The sequence below is a fragment of the Trichechus manatus genome, unplaced genomic scaffold, assembly GCF_000243295.1.
Source record: "Trichechus manatus latirostris isolate Lorelei unplaced genomic scaffold, TriManLat1.0 scaffold00038, whole genome shotgun sequence".
NCBI lineage: Eukaryota > Metazoa > Chordata > Mammalia > Sirenia > Trichechidae > Trichechus > Trichechus manatus.
Window position 1 is genome coordinate 12,067,334 of NW_004443974.1, and position 19,167 is coordinate 12,086,500.

At 39.3% G+C, this 19,167-nt stretch overlaps 1 protein-coding gene across 1 annotated transcript in view; it reads left to right on the top strand.

The window, feature by feature from the left end:
* Positions 1 to 19,167, top strand: part of STXBP1 (syntaxin binding protein 1) — an 84,310-nt gene that overhangs the window by 27,441 nt on the left and 37,702 nt on the right. Inside the window, exon 2 of the mRNA XM_023730762.1 lies at positions 16,792 to 16,841. Coding sequence (XP_023586530.1) covers positions 16,792 to 16,841 — 50 coding nt within the window. The remainder of the gene's footprint in view (positions 1 to 16,791; positions 16,842 to 19,167) is intronic.

Genomic DNA, 19,167 nt, shown 5'->3' on the forward strand with positions numbered 1-19,167 from the left:
CTGGGTCATGATTCCCAGTATTGTATGATTTCCTTATGTGTTGTAAACTCTTATCACTATGATGAGGTTATATGTGATTTCCTTATGTGTTATAAATTCTATTGCTGTGATGAGGTTTACAGATTGGATAGTGTCTTAATCCAATCTCTCTTGAGATATAAAAGAGAGAAGCGAGCAGAGACACATGGGAACCTCACACTACCAAGAAAGCAGTGCTGAGAGCAGAGCGTGCGCGTCCTTTGGACCTGAGCTTCCTGCACTGAGATGATCCCAGACCAAGGGAAGACTGATGCATCACAAGGACTTTCCTCCAGAGCTGACAGAGGAAGCCCTCCCCTGGAGCTGATGCCCTGAATTTGGACTTGTAGCCTACTGAACTATGAGAGAATAAATTTCTCTTTGTTAAAGCCATCTACTTGTAGCATTTCTGTTAGAGCAGCACTAGATGACTAAGATATGGCTCATATCCTGGCTGTATAACTTCGGGCAAATTACTGAACCTCTGTGAATTCAGTTGCCTCTTTTGAAAAATGGGGATAACAGTATCACGTATCTCATTAAAATTATGACAGATCTGGTGGTTGATCCTGGATGTTGGCTGGGACCTCAGCTGGGACTGTTAGCCTGAACATCTGCTGGTGGCCTCTCCATGTGGCTGCTTGGCTTTTTCACGGCATGGTGGCAGGGCTCCCAAGAGCAAGCATCCCCAAAAGAGCCAGATAGACGCTATATCGACTTTTATGACCTACCCTCAAAAGTCACTTCTCTTGTAGTCACAAGTCTGTAGGGACCTCAAGGGGAGGAGCCACAGACCTACCTCTCAGTGGGAGGAGCCTCAAAGTCACACTGTAAGAGGACCGTGTGAGATGGGAAGCATTGTTATGGCCATCTTTGGAAAATAAAATCTGTCATAAGGGCTTAGAACAGTGCCTGGCACACAGCAATTGCCATATAAGTTAAATAAATGAATAGGAAAAATACTGGAGGGTGAAGAAGAAAAAGGAGACGAAAAAACAAATAAACAAATTTCTTTATTTTTTTATAGTGGAAAGTCAACTAATGTTTGATTTCTGAGATTGAAATGAAAATGAACTATATAGCTTTCGAATTATTTGGGCAAGAGAGATAAGGGTAGGGCATTAACAAAGAACATATAGCAAAAGATGAAAGAAGAAGAGAAATATAAAGCATGGAAACCAAAACTTAAGGTGTGATGACAGAATAAATATAAATGGGAGAAATCCATCGATTAAAAGACTTGGATTGGGTAAAAATAAATACCAGCAAGGATTTTCACTGTGACATTGTAATAGCAAAAATCCAACCCAAGTATACATCAAGGAAAGAGTTAGGTAAAGAATTGAAGTTTCATTCACATAGTGGAATACTGCATAGCAGTTAAAATAATGCAGTAAATATCCAGTATAAATTAAGTGAGAAACTTAAACTACAGAACTTTATGTATAAGATTATTACATTTTATTTAAAACATTGACAGGTTTATTTCTGGAAAATGGCATCATGGGAGACATTTACTTTATTTCTGTATTTGAAATTTTTGTTTCAAAAATATAATATGTGTATGTGTGCATGTATACTAGTTTGAAGTGATTAAAAATAAAGCAGAAATGAAATGTTCGAAAAAAGAAAGCATTCATTCCTTTGCTTCTCGTCTGCATATTCAGGAAAGTTAGCTCAAATTCAGCCATTTAGTTTGGATTCTCTCATTGTTTCTTCTGGCTCCACCTTGTTCCTCTGCTTGATACTGGGCCCAGGCCCCAACAGGATGTTTTCTTTTCCTGGTATCTTCTTGTAATTAGTTACATGGATTCGAGGAGAGAAAACAGCTCCCCTGAAATTGGACCTTTATGTATGGGGGGAGAGGAGGCATTTCCTGCCTTCTGAAAACTTCCCTGAGGCTTTTGTATTATGTCAGTTTGACTCCTAGAGAATGGCTGTATTGAAGGTTCCATAGGGGGCTTGAGCTTGTGGCTTTGTCTTGCTGTGTGGGACTAAACATTTTTAAATATCTCAGGCCTACAGACCTGAAACAGATTGGGCTCTTCAGAACCTTGGACTTGTAAATAAGATGATTCCCACAACCACTGTCATTAACAAGTCACTTTTATCTTTCTGAGGTTCAGGTTTTTTTATATAATGAGGGAGTTGGACTAGATCTGGGCTTCTCAGCTTTGGTACTGTTGATATGTTGGGTTGGATGATCCTGTGCATTACAGGATGGTTAGTGGCACCCTGGCCTCTACCCACTAGATGCCTTTAGCAGCTCCCAGGCATGACAATCAAAAATGTCTCCAGACATTGCCAAAGGTCCTCTTGAGGGTAAAATTGCTCCCCACTGAGAACCACTGGACTAGATGATCTTTATGTCCCCTGTCTGCTCTGGGTTCCTGGGATTATGTAAAACGTTCCATTCTTCCCCTCTTTCCAAAGTGCATTTTCCCTAACCGTTTAGTCCTTAGGGCAACTCCCATTTAAGTCAAGAAGACATATGATGCTGTGATTTGGAGCAAGGATGTCATTAAATGCTGCATCTGCTGGTTTCAGATGCTAGCCACATCTTGGATTCCTGCCAAGATCAAAATGCCTGTTCTTGGTCCCTGCAGTTCAAGGTGGAATTACTGCAGTCATCAGAGAGTTTGTGCTAGGAGGAGACAAGGTTTTCACAGAGAAGCAGATATAGATTGGCAGACCAAACATATGGGTACCTTTTTAACAGATGATGAGATCTTCTGCTGTAATGGATAAGGGCAATGTGTTTTTTGTTTGTTTAGCAAATGTAAAATGCATGTGAGTATCACTATCTTGCATAGATAAAGCTTTCATTCTTGAGTCCTTTTTTTGTTGTTGTTGAGAATAATAAGTCCTTTTTTTTTTTTTTTTTTTAAAGATGTCTTATTTGAGAGTGCTTACGAGATAGTGGCAATGTTTTCTGCCCTGGAAGATTAATTGCTTTCATAATTTTTTGTCTTTTTGTTTCAAAACATCGATATAACTAAATAGTATCTGCTATTATAAGCTATCGGCTTTAAAGAAGATTATAAATTATTTTGGTTTTCATTTTTTGATTGATTTTTCTGTTTGTGTGTATTTTGTAGCTTCACAGCTCCTTTTATCCAAGGAACATTATGTTTTAGGCAACCTTAGGAAGAAGAAAATAGCTCTCCTTTAGACCTGAGGTAAGGTGACCGTTGCAATGAATCAAAAGTGTGACTAGGAATTCCTATTTCTAATCTCTTCTTGTATCCATTTTGAAGTTTCCTTTCTATTAATCAAAGTTCCAAGGTCCATGAGGGATTTTTTAGCTCCTTAATGTTTGGCTCTAAACCTTAGGAAACAGAGTGGGGAAAATAAGATGGAAAGCGAATTTCCCTTGAAAGAGAAAGTGAATAGTTATTTCCGTTACTCTGCTCAGCATCTCTGTGGGTCTGAGGTTAGGATTCAGCTTCCCCGAAGTCAGGCATTTATCACCGTGCACTCCTCTCAGATATTGGCAGTAGCCCAAATTTTGGATGTAATGAAGTTGGACATTTGGAGTCTTATGCAATTTCTGGGTGTGTTTACAAGGTCAAAGAAATCAGGTCATTTTTAACCCATCTCTACATGTTTTAAAACTTGTGACAGTGTCAAATGACTGGCCCCCACCCTTCTCTGCCACTCTGCACTGCCCAAAATTCAAACCTGAGTAGGAATATTCTCAGGATCTGTCAATCCACAGTTATAGGAGGTGGTACCCTGTTCTTGCCTTGTGGTTGGCAATGTGTAGTCTCTGTTTTGGTCTCTCTTCCACAAGGTACAATTTAGATACAAAATTATGCTCATTTCTTCAGATGAAGACACAATCGACCAATTCCATATTAAGCAAAACTGCATATGTTTTTTGACTCTGAATTCTGTTTTCATTTAAAATTCCCAAGTGACTTTTTAAAAACAGCTTTACTGAGATATAATTAACATTCCACACAATTCATCCATTTACAGTGTACAATTCAATGGCTTTTTGTATATTTACAGAATTGTACATCCTTTACCACAATCAATTTTAGAACATTTTCTTTACCCCACAAAGAAACTCTGTACTCTTTAGCCATTATCCGCCTAGTTCCCCAGCCCCCTAGCCCTGAGTAACTGCTAATGTACTTTCTATCTCTATGGATTTACCTATTCTGGATATTTCATAAAAATGGAATTGTACATGTGGTCCTTTGTGTCTGGCTTCTTTCACTTGGCATAATGTTTTCAAGGTTCATCCATGTTGTAACATGTATCAGGACTTCATTCCTTTTTATAATATTCCATTGTATTCACAGACCACATTTATTTATCCATTCATCAGTTGATGAACATTTGGGTTGTTTTCACTTTTTATGTATTATGAATGACGTTGCTGTGAACGTTCGTGTACAAGTTTTTGTGTGGACACGTTTTAATTTCTCTTGGGTATATACCTAGGATTGGAATTGCTGGATCATATGGTAATTCTATGCTTAACCATTTGAGGAACTGCCAAATTGTTTTCCAAAGTGGCTGCACCAAATTGCTTTCCTGCCAGCAATGCGTGCGAGTTCTAACATTTAATTTTATGATGCTTCAAGTGTAATGTCTTATTTCCCCACTGAACCATAAGTTCCTGAGGTCAAGAAATTGAGTTATACTTTTGTGTGTGTGTGTGTAGTCTTCACATGGTTATGTATATTTTGTTGTGCATTTGCTAGATATTTCACTTTTCTGGCCCTCAGTTTCCTCCTTTGTAAAAAGGAGGTGGTTATAATACCTAACCTCTGAGGGTTGTTGTGAGAGCTAAATGAGATGATACGTGTAAAATGTAGAGGGCGGTGTCTTCCACATGGTAAACCTTCAAAAAAAATATTAGCTATTACTATTATTGTGGGCAGTTTTTTTTTCCTATTGAGACAGAATTATTAATTGATCTTATTTAATATCAGCTTTTTAAAAGTATTTTGGCTAAGGTTGTGGTATCTCAGTCAGACACTGGTTAAAAAAACTAGTATATAGAGAAATTTTGAGATGGTGGGAATTTTGAATCTGAGCACTTTTTTTTAATATATTTTTTTGTTGTTGAAAATATGCACAGCAAAAACATACACCAATTCAAGTTTCTACATGTACAATTCAGTGACATTAATTACATTCTTCGAGTTGTGCAACCATTCTCACCCTCCTTTTCTGAGTTGTTCCGCCCCCATTAACATAGATTCACTGCCCCCTAAAGTTCCTATCTAATCTTTCGAGTTGCTGTTGTCACTTTGATACCATACAGATAGTTCTTAAAAGAGTATAGTGCTCAAGGCAAACATTTTTTACTAGTTAAGCTAAACTATTGTTTGGTTTTAAGAAGACTTCAGAGGATATTTTTAGTTTAAGGTTTAAAGGGCAATCGTTTCAGGGGTTCACCCAGCCTCTGTGGCTCCAGAAAGACTGAATTCCATGAGAATTTGAAATTCGGTTCTGCATTTTGACCCTTTTGATCAGGATTCTTCTATAGTATCTTTGATCAAAATGTTCAGTAATGGTAGCTGGGCACCATTGAATTCTAGTCTCATGGTAAAGAAGGTAGTTGTTCACGGAGATGATTTGCCACACATTCTATATCCTCCTCCTGTTCCTGACTCTCCTTCTTCCTCTGTTGCTCCAGGTGAATAGAGACAGATTGTCATGCCTTGGGTAACTGCTTGCAAACTTTTAAGACCCCAGAAACTACACAACAAACTAGGAGGTAGAACAGAAGCACTAAGCATTATTAGGCCAGTTAATTGGGATGTCCCATGAAACCATGACCCTAAACCTCCAAACCGAGGAACCAAATCCTTTAAGGTGGTTGGTTGTACATAGGCAGCCTCAGCAGCTATTCTTTTTTTTTTTTTTTTTTTTGTAAATATATCTGTCACACAACTTTCGCCAATTCAGCTTTTTACAGGTGTACAACTTATTGACAGCAATTACATTAATTGGCTATGCAACTATACCCTTAATCAATGAGAGTTTTCTATCACTGTAAAGTGAAACTTAGTACTCCATAAACAATAACCCCCTCTTCCTCCCACCCCAGGTAACCATTAATATACTTTGGTCTCTATACATTTGCCTGTTCTTGTCTTTTTATATAAGTGAGGTCATACAATATTGTCCTTTTGTGATTGACTTATTTCACTCAGCGTAATGTCTTCAAGCTCCACTCATACTGTAGCATGTATCAAGACTTAATTTCTCTTACTGGCAGAGTAGTATTCCACTGTATGTATGTACCCCAACCCCCATTGCTGTCAACCCTATGGTTGTGGAGAAGCTGGTGGGTTTGAACTGCTGACCTTTCAGTTAGCAGCAGAGTGCTTAACCACTGTGCAACGAGGGTATCGTATATATGTACCCCATTTTGTTTATCCATTCATCCATTGATGGGCATTTAGGTTGTTTCTACCTTTTGGCTATTGTGAGTAGTGCTGTGATGGACATTGGTGTACAAATATCTGTTTGAATCTCTGCTTTCACGGCTCTTGGGTATATGTGTAGGAGTGGAATTGCTGGCCCATATGGCAGTTCTATTTTCAGTGTTTTGAGGAACCCACCATACTGTTTTCTACAACGACTGTATAATTTTGCATTCCCACCAGCAATGGATAAGGGTTCCAATTTCCACATATCCTTGCCAACCTTTATTATTTTCTGTTGTTATTGTTTTTTTTAAATCTTAACCATCCTAGTGGGAGTGAAATGGTATCTCATTGTGGTTTTGATTTGCATTTTTCTGATGGCTAATGACTGAGCATCTTTTCATGTGTTTGGTGGCCATTTAAATGTCCTCTTAGGTAAAATACCTATTCAAGTCCTTTGTCCCATGGATCTGAGCATTTGTATCTACATATTCACAGGATACCACACTCCATACTGAAATTTGATTGAGGAGAGTTAAGGGAAGAACTTTTTCAAATCCATCTGGTTTGGAAACTTCTGCTGCCCTAGAATAGCTATTGTCATATTCCTCAAGAATAAAGAGCTCTCTCTCCCCATCAGTCCCTGTGAAAGGGCCTCTTGGACTTTTTCAGGCACTGATTTTGAAGAGGGAGTTCTAAATCTTGGGAGGGGTGTCAGGAGAGTGGCAGCTGAGTGGCGGCCAGGAGGAAGGTGTAGATGGTTGTGGAGAGCTGAAACACCTTTCTCAGCCACGAGGTGCACCTTGAACAGAACTGCTTATTTCACGCCCAGCAAGTACTGATCAGTTATGCCACCTAGGGGCTTCATTCATTCTGCAGGCATTTGCTAAATCCCTATTTTATGCCAGATTCCAGAGATGGGGCAGGGATGAGGGTGCGGAGAGGCGGAGGCAGTTGTTAATTTTGAAGGTGAATCAATGAGGCTTAATGTTCAAGGAGCAGGATATAGTGAGTGACTTGTGGGAGTCCTCAGCAAGTAGAACTGCTTACAGATCAAGTGAGGCTTCCGGATGACTTTTCCGAGTGCCTCCTGAACCACTCTCTCCCTCACTGGAACTCGCTACGTTGCACTACATTAGCCTTCTGTCTGTTCCTAGACTGTACCATGCTTGATCCTGACTTGGAGATTTTGCACCTGTTCTTTTTATGCCTGGAAAACTTACCCCAGATCTTCACAGGGCTGTTTCTTCCTTGACCATAGGTCTCAGGTCAAATGTCACCTCCTCAGAGTAGTACCTTCTTCCGAACCCCCATCACACTCTAGTTCATTAGCCTTTTTAATTTCCTTTGAGTGCTCATCACTCTCTGAAATCATCTTATTTATTTCTTTGTGTGTATTGCCCATCTCTCCCATCCACATCAGAAAGTAAATACCTCAGGAGTAGGTATCTTGTTTAGCTTGTTCATGTTGTTCTTTTCAAAGCCTAGAAGGATATCTGGCACAAGGCAGGTGTTCCATAAATATTGTTGAATGAAATGAATTTGTACGCAGAGAAACAAACTGTAAAGTAGGAGACCCATCACAATCTCCATGGTAAAGCAATAAGAAACCAGTTGGGAGTATTTGGATTCTTCCTTATTAGATCCAAATACCATGTGAAATAGATAAAAATGGTGATAGTGATAGCCAACAGTGTTAAGTACCGTTCTAAGCACTGAACTGAGTACTTTACTCACATTAACTTATTTAATCCTCACAACAACCTATGAGACATGTGTGCTCATTCCTATTACAAATGGGGAAGCTGAGACACAGAGAGATTGCCCAAAGTCATAGTTAGTAAGTGAAGGAACAGGGATTTGAGCCCTAACCTATCTGAATCACTTTGCTTCATTATGTCAAGGTGGTCTTAGCAGTATAGCAGAGAAAAAGACATCAGGTTTAATTTCAGAGGCTAGTCCATGCTAGTGCCAGAGAGGCAGTCTAATATAGATGGCAGAACATTTGAACAGGGAGTCCAGAGACCAGTTTCTGCTCATTCTGGAGTGACCAGTTAGTGGTCTTGCCAATTCCAGATGGCTGTGTTCTGCAGGAAGGTTCTCAATCCCCAAACCAGGGCCTGGACCCATGGCCTTAGATGATCTCTAAGGTTCTTTCTAATACAGGTAATTCCAACTTACGACAGGGTTCCATCCCAACAACTCTTGTAAGTCGGTTCTGATGTAAGTCTTAAACCTCTTTTTTTTTTAGTTTTCATTATTATCGCCTTTTATTATCAGGATCTTTATTTGTCTTTGAGGGTTGGAAAATTACATATAAATTCACAGATATATTTTAATACACACATGTATAACAAATACACAAATCATTAAAAAAAATGATTCATTGCAACTTGAATACGTCATAAATCGGGTACTACCTGTATGAGAGTTCTTAAACCACAAAGATGTAGAATCGTTGAAAGTTACTTCACCTCCTCAAGCCTCAGAATGAAATCTGACATAGATCGAAATATTTTACTAGCCTTCTGTGTTAGTGTTTATGATTACAATAAAGTTCTCACTAAATTTAAATAAGTAGGCGAGCAGAGGACAATCTGAATTACAAAAGATTTGTAATGGATTTTTATTATTTCCTGACATCTACAATAGCTTAAACTATTCCAAGTTAGGGCTTAAGTGTACGTCTCATGCATATTTAAAGAAGTTCAGCCATATTATGGACTACTATGTCATTTAAAAAGCATACAGTAGATTTGTATGAAATGATACATGTCTGTCATGTATTGATTAGGAAAATGTGATTGTAGAACAATGTGTATAATAGTCCAGCCAAGGAACCATAAGTACACATCCATACATCCCCACACATGCTTGTATGTGCATAGAAAAAGACCTACAAGGGTACACACTAAACTGTTTGTGGTGGTTTTCCCTCAGGAGTGGGTGTGGGGAAATTTCACTTCGTAGTTATCTCTCTGTTGTTTGAATTTTTTCAACAAGAATTTATTACTTTTATATTATTAAAAAAAAGGCAGAATTAATGAAAGTGTTTTGTAATTAGGTTATCAATAGCTTATGTATAAGTGGGTGTTTCTAAGGGGAGGATTTTGAGAGTATTTGGAAGCCTCTTTCGCAACTATTTTAACCATTTCCTACCATCTTTTTTAGCATTAACTTACTCCACTTGTGAAGATGCAGTTTATTAGCAAGGATAATCTTTAGATTTGTTGCCATCTTCAGACATCTGAAGTGCTGTCAGGGAAAGAGGAACAGACTTCAAAGCAGAATTACCAGCAGTAGGTAGAATCTACAGGGGCAGATTCCCAGTATGCATATTATACATGTATACTCTGGCACACAGCGGAGCTGTCATCCTAGAATCTAGCTACTGTTGCCATGTAAAAGTCTTCTTGATGTTTATGTATTTATTTTGTATCTGCTTCCTTACTAAACTTTTTAGTGTTTCTAATAGTTTTTTAATTGATTCCCTTGACTTCTGCAGGTAAATATTCTTCCAGTGTTATACCTCATTTTGTTTTCTTGTCTAAGTGAATTTTCAGAATAATATTAAATAGCAATTTTAACATATATTCTATATGTTTGTGTTGTGGCATTAGACATCTTTTACTTTCTGTGAGCCTCCTGCTTGTGGTCCAGCATTAACACATGTCCTCCTAGATAGCCCGAGGCCACTCTCTGTCCCCTCAGCAGGGGATAAGGGTTTATGTTTAATTGTATATTTACATTTAGGGTTTATATACATTGGTGCTATAGTGCCATTATTCTAAAATGTTTATTGTGGGTCAGAGAAGTTTTTGTTAAAATACCCATAGAATTTGCTATCTAAAATTTTTTTTGTGATTATTGTATTTTGTTTGACCACATTTTAAAAATGTAGTTCCTTTTTAAGGGGATTTTTACATTATGTTAAAAATCTTGATTAGTGGAAAGTATGATGTTTCATAATTTTATTATTTCTTCATCTGTATGTATAACATAGTTTTATAGTGATATCACAGTAGGCACCATATGTGCCAAGCACTATACTAGACATTTTTTAAAATTTTTATTTATTTTTTTGTTGCTGAGAATATATACAGCAAAACATACACCAATTCATCAGTTTCTACATTTACAATTCAGTGACATTGATTACATTCTTTTAGTTGTACAACCATTCTCACCCTCCTTCTCTGAGTTGTTCCTCCCCCATTAACATAAAGTCACCACCCCCTAAGGTTCCTATCTAATCTTTCAAGTTGCTGTTGTCAATTTAATCCCATGTAGATAGTTTAAAAGACATTTTATCTTCACAACAGGACGTTGAAGTGCAGCGAAACCTGTGAGAGCAGGAACCTTGCAGAACTGCCTTGTTTTCCAGATCTCACAAGTTTTCCACCTTTGACAGGATACAGTTGTACCACTTTTTTTATAACTCATTTTAGTGGAAAATATTTGAGTTTTTCTTCTCTGACAGGTTTTTGCCTTACACAGGTTCCAGCTTTCACAGGTTTTACTGTATTACAATTTTAATTCGCAGATGAAAACTCAGAAGTATAGAAAGCTTTAAGCTTGTCCAAGGTCATACAGCCAGTAAATGCCTAACCCTAAATTTTAACCTTGGTCTAACTTCAGCACTTTCATTGACATCTTAACCATGAGCGTTGGGGGTGACCCTTGCCTGTGTAACCAGCTTTATACGCTCACACCACTATGGTTTTAGACAGACTTCCACTTTTGAGCTGGAATAACTCTATAATTTCCCTGCACTTTGGATTGGTAAAAGAGAGGAAAAAAAAAAAAAACCCAAAAAACAAAAAAAACCATTGCCATCGAGTCAATTTTGACTCATATTGACCCTATAGGAGAGAGTAGAACTGTCCCATAGGGTTTCCAAGGCTGTAAATCTTTATGGAAGCAGACTGCCATGTCTTTCTCCTGCAGAGCAGCTGGTGGGTTTGAGCTGCCGACCTTTCGGTTAGCAGCTGAGCACTTCAACTACAGCACCACCAGGGGTTCTGAGCTTAGACTCCTTTAAATCTCTAGCAAAATGCTTTCGTTTCTCCTTCCAGTCTGGAGAAACCCAACTCCTGGTACATCTGTTCCAGGCAGTGTGGTGCTCTGGGACTACAGAGTGTAGAATATTTGAACTCCTATGGTTTTGAAGACTTTGTGCTCACATTTCCCAAAGCTTCTGGCCCAACTAATATTAGGCTTGCTATTTCAGATGCTTTGATGTGCCCTGGACTCAGAGTAACCTGAGGCGTGTCACTGAGGAGGCCCTTGTGAGCCCTAGGGCTGTAAGGACTTCAGGGTTTAAGTGATCCCTGCAGCTATCCTAGAGCCTGCATTTTGGGACTATAGTTGGTATACTGGCTGCATCTGAAAATGTCCCAGATAATATTACACCACTTGCTGTTTTCTCAGGACCTTGGGAAGGATTTGTTGAGTTCAAGAGTCTCCCAGGAGTTTGGAATTACATAGAGGATGTGGTGAGACGGAACCTACTTTCGTTGCCATATGGCCATGAGGGAAGCAGGGTCACTGGGGCATGGTCCTTGGCCATTATGGAGAAATTGTAGCTGCCTCTGGTCTTTTGAACACTTCTACATAGACTAGGTGGGTAGTATAGCAGGCATTTTTGCTGTAGATACCTATGGTCTCGTGCACAGAAATTAGACCTGCTAGCTAGAACAAGCCTCAGAGGGCTTATTGTTTCTTTCTACATAGAGAAGTGTAACAAGCAAAATGAAATGTGATTGCCAGGGATTATTTGTGAGGAAGTAGCCCAAGCTACTTGATTCTTAATGCTAAAATGGGCTGTAATCCTTGTTTCCTTTTCAGTATTGGATTAGAAAAATGTAGGGCAGGATTAGAATTATTGACAATACCCAGGACAAATATATGCCCTGAGAATTTCAGAAAGGGAGAACTAGGAAGGATTGAGGCTGCAGAAGTTACTCCCAGTTTTTTTTGTTTTTTGTTTCTGTCTTTTTTCCTAATAGACTTTATTTTTAGGGAAATTTTAGGTTTTGTAAAAATGGTGCAGTGGCGTCAGAAGTTCACTAACTTCACAAAGGGGGAGACTCATCAGTATCAGCCCAAGGCTGATTCCTAGGAGGCAGAAGTCAGACATACTCCTCTCTCCAACGTTTTTACCAATTCTGACACCAGCCGTCCTTTCCACAGCACTCTCTACTTCTCTGCTGGGTTCTATAATTCATTGCAACGGCCACACAGAAGTCACAGACAATACTATTATGGGGTTTATTAGGGAAGTAACAGGTTACAATTCAGGATCAGGAACAACACAGGATACAGTTCTTTGGTCAGGACAGCTTCTTAGCTGTGCCAGCAGGCAGGCCGCACTCTGGCCCTTGGCCCTTTGGTCCCTGCCATGTTCTGGCAAGTGTGATAAAGCCCTTTAGCTCTGCCAGTAAATGTCCAGAGGCACCCCACTCCTCCAGTAAGCCTCAGCTGGAAGGCGTTCAGCTTTCTTGCTCTGTGGGTCAGCATGCCCACTGTAGCCGCCTTGCTCCATGGACCAGGAAGCCTGCCACACCATCTCCCATCAGTCTCCTGGTTCTGCTGCCACTGCTTTTCTCCATCTCATACTGCCTCTGGTGTTACACCTCTCTGTCTCTCTCTCTCTCTCCTGGATCTAGAGGTTCTCAGCTCAGGGACCCTGGGTCCAAAGGACGTGCTCCACTCCTGGCTCTCCTTCTTGGTGGTAGTGAGGTCCCTCATCTGCTTCTGGGATTGGCTTCTTTTAAGCCTAGCAGAATGGCAAAACTGACCAATCCTCTCGTTAGGTTTGCATACACCATATATGCACGGTCCCACCCTCACAGGGGTTCCATGCACCTTAGTTGCATTATTAGCAAGCTGTCCAGTCCCCTTGGTGGGCCGCAAGCACCTCATTTGCATAGTCCCACCTGTTATGGGTTGAATTGTATCCCCCAAAATACGTAACAACTTGGCTAGGCCATGATTCCCAGTATTGTGTGATTGTCCACCATTTTGTCATCTGATGTGATTTTCCTATGTGTTGTAAATCCTACCTCTGTGATGTTAATGAGGTGGGACTGGCAGCAGTTATGTTAATGAGGCAGGACTCAATCTACAAGATTAAGTTGTGTCTTAAGTCAATCTCTTTTGAGATACAAAAGAGGGAAGCTAGCAGAGAGACATGGGGACCTCATACCACCAAGAAACAAGAGCCAGGAGAATAGTGCATCCTTTGGATCTGGGGTTCCTGCTCTGAGAAGCTCCTTGACCGGGGAAGATTGATGACAAGGACCTTCCCCCAGAGCCAACAGAGAGAGAAAACCTTCCCCTGGAGCTGGCACTGGAATTCAGACTTCTAGCCTCCTAGACTGTGAGAGAACAAATTTCTCTTTGTTAAAGCCATCTGCTTGTGGTATTTATGTTATAGCAGCACTAGATGACTAAGACATCACCCAATCATTTTGTAGGAGTTGTAAGACCATGGTGAGAAAGGCCATATAAAAGTGATCCATCTCACCAAAGTGTAGAGAAAAATTGCACAGGAAGTACAGGGAGTTGCCATATAGCCCTTCCCTGCTTTTCACAGTTTCTCCTATTATTAACATCTTGCATTAGTTTGATAACATTTGTTACAATTGATGAAACAATATTAATACATTATTATTAGCTTAAGTCCATAGTCTATATTAGGGTTCACTCTTTGTGTTGTACAGTTCTATGGGTTTTGACAAATGCATAATGCCACCATTACAGTATCATACAGACTAGTTTCACTGCCTTAAAAATGCCCTGTGCTCCACCTGTTCATCCCCCTCCCCTTTCCCTGAACTCCCTGGCAACCACTGACCTTTTGCTGTCTCTGTACCTTTTCCAGAATGTGATATAGTTAGAGTCATACAGTATGTATTATTTTCAGACTGGCTTCTTATTCCTTGTCTTTTAATATTTGTGATACTTGGTTTGTGTTTCTGATTGTATCTCTGCCTTTCCTCATCAAAAGGCAACTTGAGGGAAATTTTTTTTTCAGCGAATTTAAATTAATTTTGTTTAGTGGCAAAAAAGAAACATCATCCCTATTAGTAATATAATAAATTCAAATACAGACAGTGAAATATATAATTTTCTGCTATCATATTAGCAAAGATTAAAATAAACAAACCTCAAAGTATTATTTTATCAGTCTGTTAAGTTAGTCACACAGCTATAGAGGAGATGTGAGTTGTGCTTTTGGAAAATAATAAAGTAGAATTTATCAAAAACCCTAAAAATTTATATTTTTACCCATTGATTCCATACCCATAAAGCTCTCCTAAGAGAATAATTTGTGCAAAGGAAAGCCCTGGATACAAACATTATTTTTAGAGCGTTTTCCTGTAACAAAAAATAGTGCGCGCTCACTGCAGAAAACTTGGGAGGACATGTTGTTAGCTGCCATGGAGTCGGCCCGACTCATGGCAACCCCATGCCGCTGGCTCCTGCACCACAGAAAGGTACAAACTGGCAATTAAAGATTACTCAGTTCTATCACACAAAGATATAACATTTTTCTTTCTTTCTTTTTTTTTAGCAACATTTTATTCTGTTTTAGGTGAAACAAAGATAGCATTTTAGTATAAGTTTGTCTAATTTTTCCTCCGCATATATGCTTTTCCATGCCCTTTTCCCCCGCACTTAGCCATTTATTTGGAACATTTTCTTCTTATGTTGTACTTACCTGGGAAAATCCCAATCTTAGTTGAATGACTGAATGAACAAATACATTTTTTTCATATTATTTATAATGGTTACATAGTATTCCATTGTACAAATATAACCTAATTTACCTAACCAGCATCCTATAATTGGATATATTTGTTTCCAATTTTTCATCACACTAAAACATGGGAAATAATCTAAATGGCTATTGGGAAAACAGTTAACTAAACTATGAACTATGCAGGCATTAAAAATCTTGGGAAGGATTTTTGTTAACATGGGGAAGTGAGTATGTTAAGTGAAAAAAAACATAATACAAGATTATATAGAGAACATGATCTTGGCTATGTAAAAGTACATAGAAAAAGCTACTAGGAAATACGTTGAAATGTTAATTACGAATTTTAAATTGGTGGGATTAAAGATGATTTTTCTTTTTGATTATTTTTTTAAGGACACAAATAATACATGGTGTTTTCGTCTTTATGCTTTTTTGTTTTCTTCCAAATTTACTGCAGTGAGTGTGTGTGTGTGTGTGTGTGTGTGTGTGTGTTTATAATCAGGAAAAAAGCTCTTAAGTTTTTAGAATGCTTTTGTGATACGTATGAGTATTGAAGATAGTCAAAAGCAGAGTTAGGAACCATTGTGCCCCAGGGAATGACCTAAATGTTTGTAAAACTCTTGCTAACAACAGCTGTTGGCTTTTGAGTCGCTATCAGGCCTATGCATTACTTGGGTTTAGAAAGAATGGCAAGAGTGGTGTTTTCTACAAACCCTCCATGACTGGTTAGACTTGTGTATGGTTGCAGTGTTGTAGAAATGGGGATTTACCGAAATGATGATTTTGGGATGAGAGCATTCCATAGATGTGGTCAGTGGTTGGGAAGACATCACAACTACTCTTCACATCTTTCTTTGGAGCTTGAGGAGGGCTCGTGTGGCCTCAGGCATTGTCACAGCCTTTTACTCTTTAAGGCAGTGATTCTCAAACCTGAGGCCATGTTAGGGAGGCCGCGAGTTCATAACTGTCTCCTTAATAAGACTTTTTCACTCTCATTCTCTCATGAGTGCACAGTGAAGTTTTCCAGATACTATAGGAAGTGTGATATTACAGCACATTGAATGCAGAAGCAGATATGAGAATCCGGCTGTCTTCTATAAAGCCAGACACTAGAGAGTTGCAAAAATGTAAAACGATGCCAATATTCATACTAAAAATTTTCTTGTGGAAAATATAGTTCCTTTTCATTAAAATATTATTTATATTGATATATAATGGGTTTATTGTTGTTTTAAATGAGGTAATGTTTTTTAAATTTCTCAGTTTAATTTCTAATATGGTAAATGTCTGTAGATACTTACCCATATAAATAAAGACTTTTTGGGATCCTCAATTTTTAAGAGTATAAAGGGGTCTTGAGGCCAAAAAGTTTGAGAATCAGTGAATTAAGGCAACAGAAAGAGAGCTAATTTATGGGGGTGGACTAGGTTCAGTAAACAAATTGGTTGAATTGCATGACCCAGGAGAACAAAGCCTATGGGAGGTGGGAGGGGATGACCTTGTCCAATAGGTAGGTGTTGGAAATCCTTGAAACTATATTAATATGATTTTTCTTTCTTTCCTTCCTTTCTTCCTCCCTCCCCCACTCCTCTCTCTCTCTTTCTTCATTTTTAGAGATCATGCATGATGTGATAAAGAAGGTAAAGAAGAAGGGGGAGTGGAAGGTGAGTAACCCAAAACTCATTGCCTTCCAGTCAATTCCGACTCATAGTGACCCTAGAGGACAGAGTAGAACTGCCCTGTTGGGTTTCCAAGGAGTGGCTGGTGGATTTGAACTGCCGACCTTTTGGTTAGCAGCTGAGCTCTTAATCACTGCACCACCAGGGCTCCGGAAGGGAAGAGGACAATTAATGGTGAGTTCACATGGAAGAAACAAGAATGGAGGTAGATTTGGGGAAAGATATCTAGGCAGGCAATGAGGGCTTTTGCTGTCTCCAGAGTACAAGCAAGCCTCTGCATTGGGGAAAGGTAATCTGCTATGCCTCTCATTTTATGTGATTCTGGTTAAGAAGTCTCTTGGTCATAAAGCTTACCTTACAGATCAACTGGTTGGGCAGTTTAGCAGTGGAAGTCTTTATTCCAACAAAATCCTACCTGGAACCTGTTATATAAAGAAGGTGAAATTATTCTGCTTGCTGTGGGGTAAAAAGAGGAGACCCTTCTTGCTCCTTTGGTGGCCCTAAAACACCTCCATGGAGCTCACTTAACAGTTTGAAAAGCCCTGATCTGGTCTATCCCCATCCACCTGTAACTACGTAAAACAAAGAAGTAAGCATGTTTATTTACGTAACATTGAGAGCAATGCTGGAAACAATACTGTACAAGCAACAAGTATTTTAAGCCAAACAAATTGATTATGGCCTGATTCCTAGAGTAGGAGGATGCAAGGAGCAGGAAAACGTGCTGTCCTCCACCTGTGGAGTTAGCGCTTTCAGAGCCACTTGTTTGTCTGGAGCCATGTAGGGCTGGGTGTTGTATTGGCCAGGAGAGCATGCAGTTTCACTTGAGCTTCCATGAGCGTTGAAGGGTTTATTCCAACCATTCTTCCCCCTAAGTTTTCCTGCAGTCAAGAGTCCACCCATTTTCCTGGGACAGCAGGATTTTGAAGTCTCACCCCCAGCCTTGTGAGCATTATGTTTTAACCAGCACATCCATCCTCACTACCCAGAAGGGGAGGCCATCTGGTGTGAATTCTTTATGTAGCTCTTTCTCTCTTACCCTTCTCATCAGAGATGGATTTGCAGACATGTGAATTTTAAACTAATCTTGAGAAAACTGTCTCATAAAATGAAAGCTGACTGACTCTTGTACTGAAGCAGAAAGCTTTCTGGTCCCCACTGTCTGCCCTGATGTATGTAGCTCCTGTTGCCTCCTTTGTGCTTCTATCATGAAGGAGGGAGAAGACAGTTCTGTTTTAACTGCCAGCTTCCTCTCTCCACTGCGGGCTGAGTGGAGATAGGACAGGCTAGCTGAAGAATTGCAGGTATGAAGTGTGTAGACCAGGTCTGCAATGTTCTTGTTTTTCCTGTCTGGACTGAGACTATACTATATCAGACGATGCATGTGCTGGTGAAGATATGTGTTCTAATGGAGGCTGCACAAGTTCTCACATTCAATAACATATGTGTAGGCAATAGTGTTCATTCTCCCTTTAAAAAAAAGTTTATGTACCCCAAGAGTATGGCCCCCGGACACCCTTTTAACTCAATAATGAAGTCACTCCTGAGGTTCATCTGTCGGCCCTAGATGAGACAGGTCCATAAAACAAAACGAGACTAAAGGGGCACACCAGCCTGGGGGCAAGGACTAGAAGGCAGGAGGGGACAGAAGGGCTGGTAATAGGGAACCCAAGGTCGAGAAGGGAGAGTGTTAACATGTTACGGGGTTGGTAACCAATGTCACAAAACAATATATGTACTAATTGTTTAATGAGAAGCTAGTTTATTCTGTAAACCTTCATCTAAAGTACAATTAAAAAAAAAAAAGTTTATGCCCTGGAAACATACTCACCAGTATGGTTCACTGAACCACACTGAAGCATTCAACCACTGATTGGGTGTTGGTACTGTAGATGATGTCTTTCCTTTCATTTTTGCATTTTTATGAGTAATTATTTCCTTTATCATGGAAAATAAAACTTTAATTTTTTTGGCGGGGGGGGGGAGTTTTTTAATTACCTTTTCAACCTCTTCTTTTGTTATGGGTTTATTTAGTTGTTCTACCTCTGTTTGTGTTAGTTTAGGAAGGTAGTCAGTTTCTAGAAATTTGTCCATTTCCTCTAGGTTTTCAAATTTGTTAGAGTACAATTTTTCATAGTATTCCGTTATGATTCTTTTCATTTCAATTGGGTCTGTTGTGATATTACCCATCTCATTTCTTACATGGGTTATCTGCTTCCTCTCCTGTTTTTCTTTTGTCAGTTTGGCCAATGGTTTATCAATTTTGTTGATCTTTTCAAAGAACCAGCTTTTGGTCTTGTTAATTCTTTCA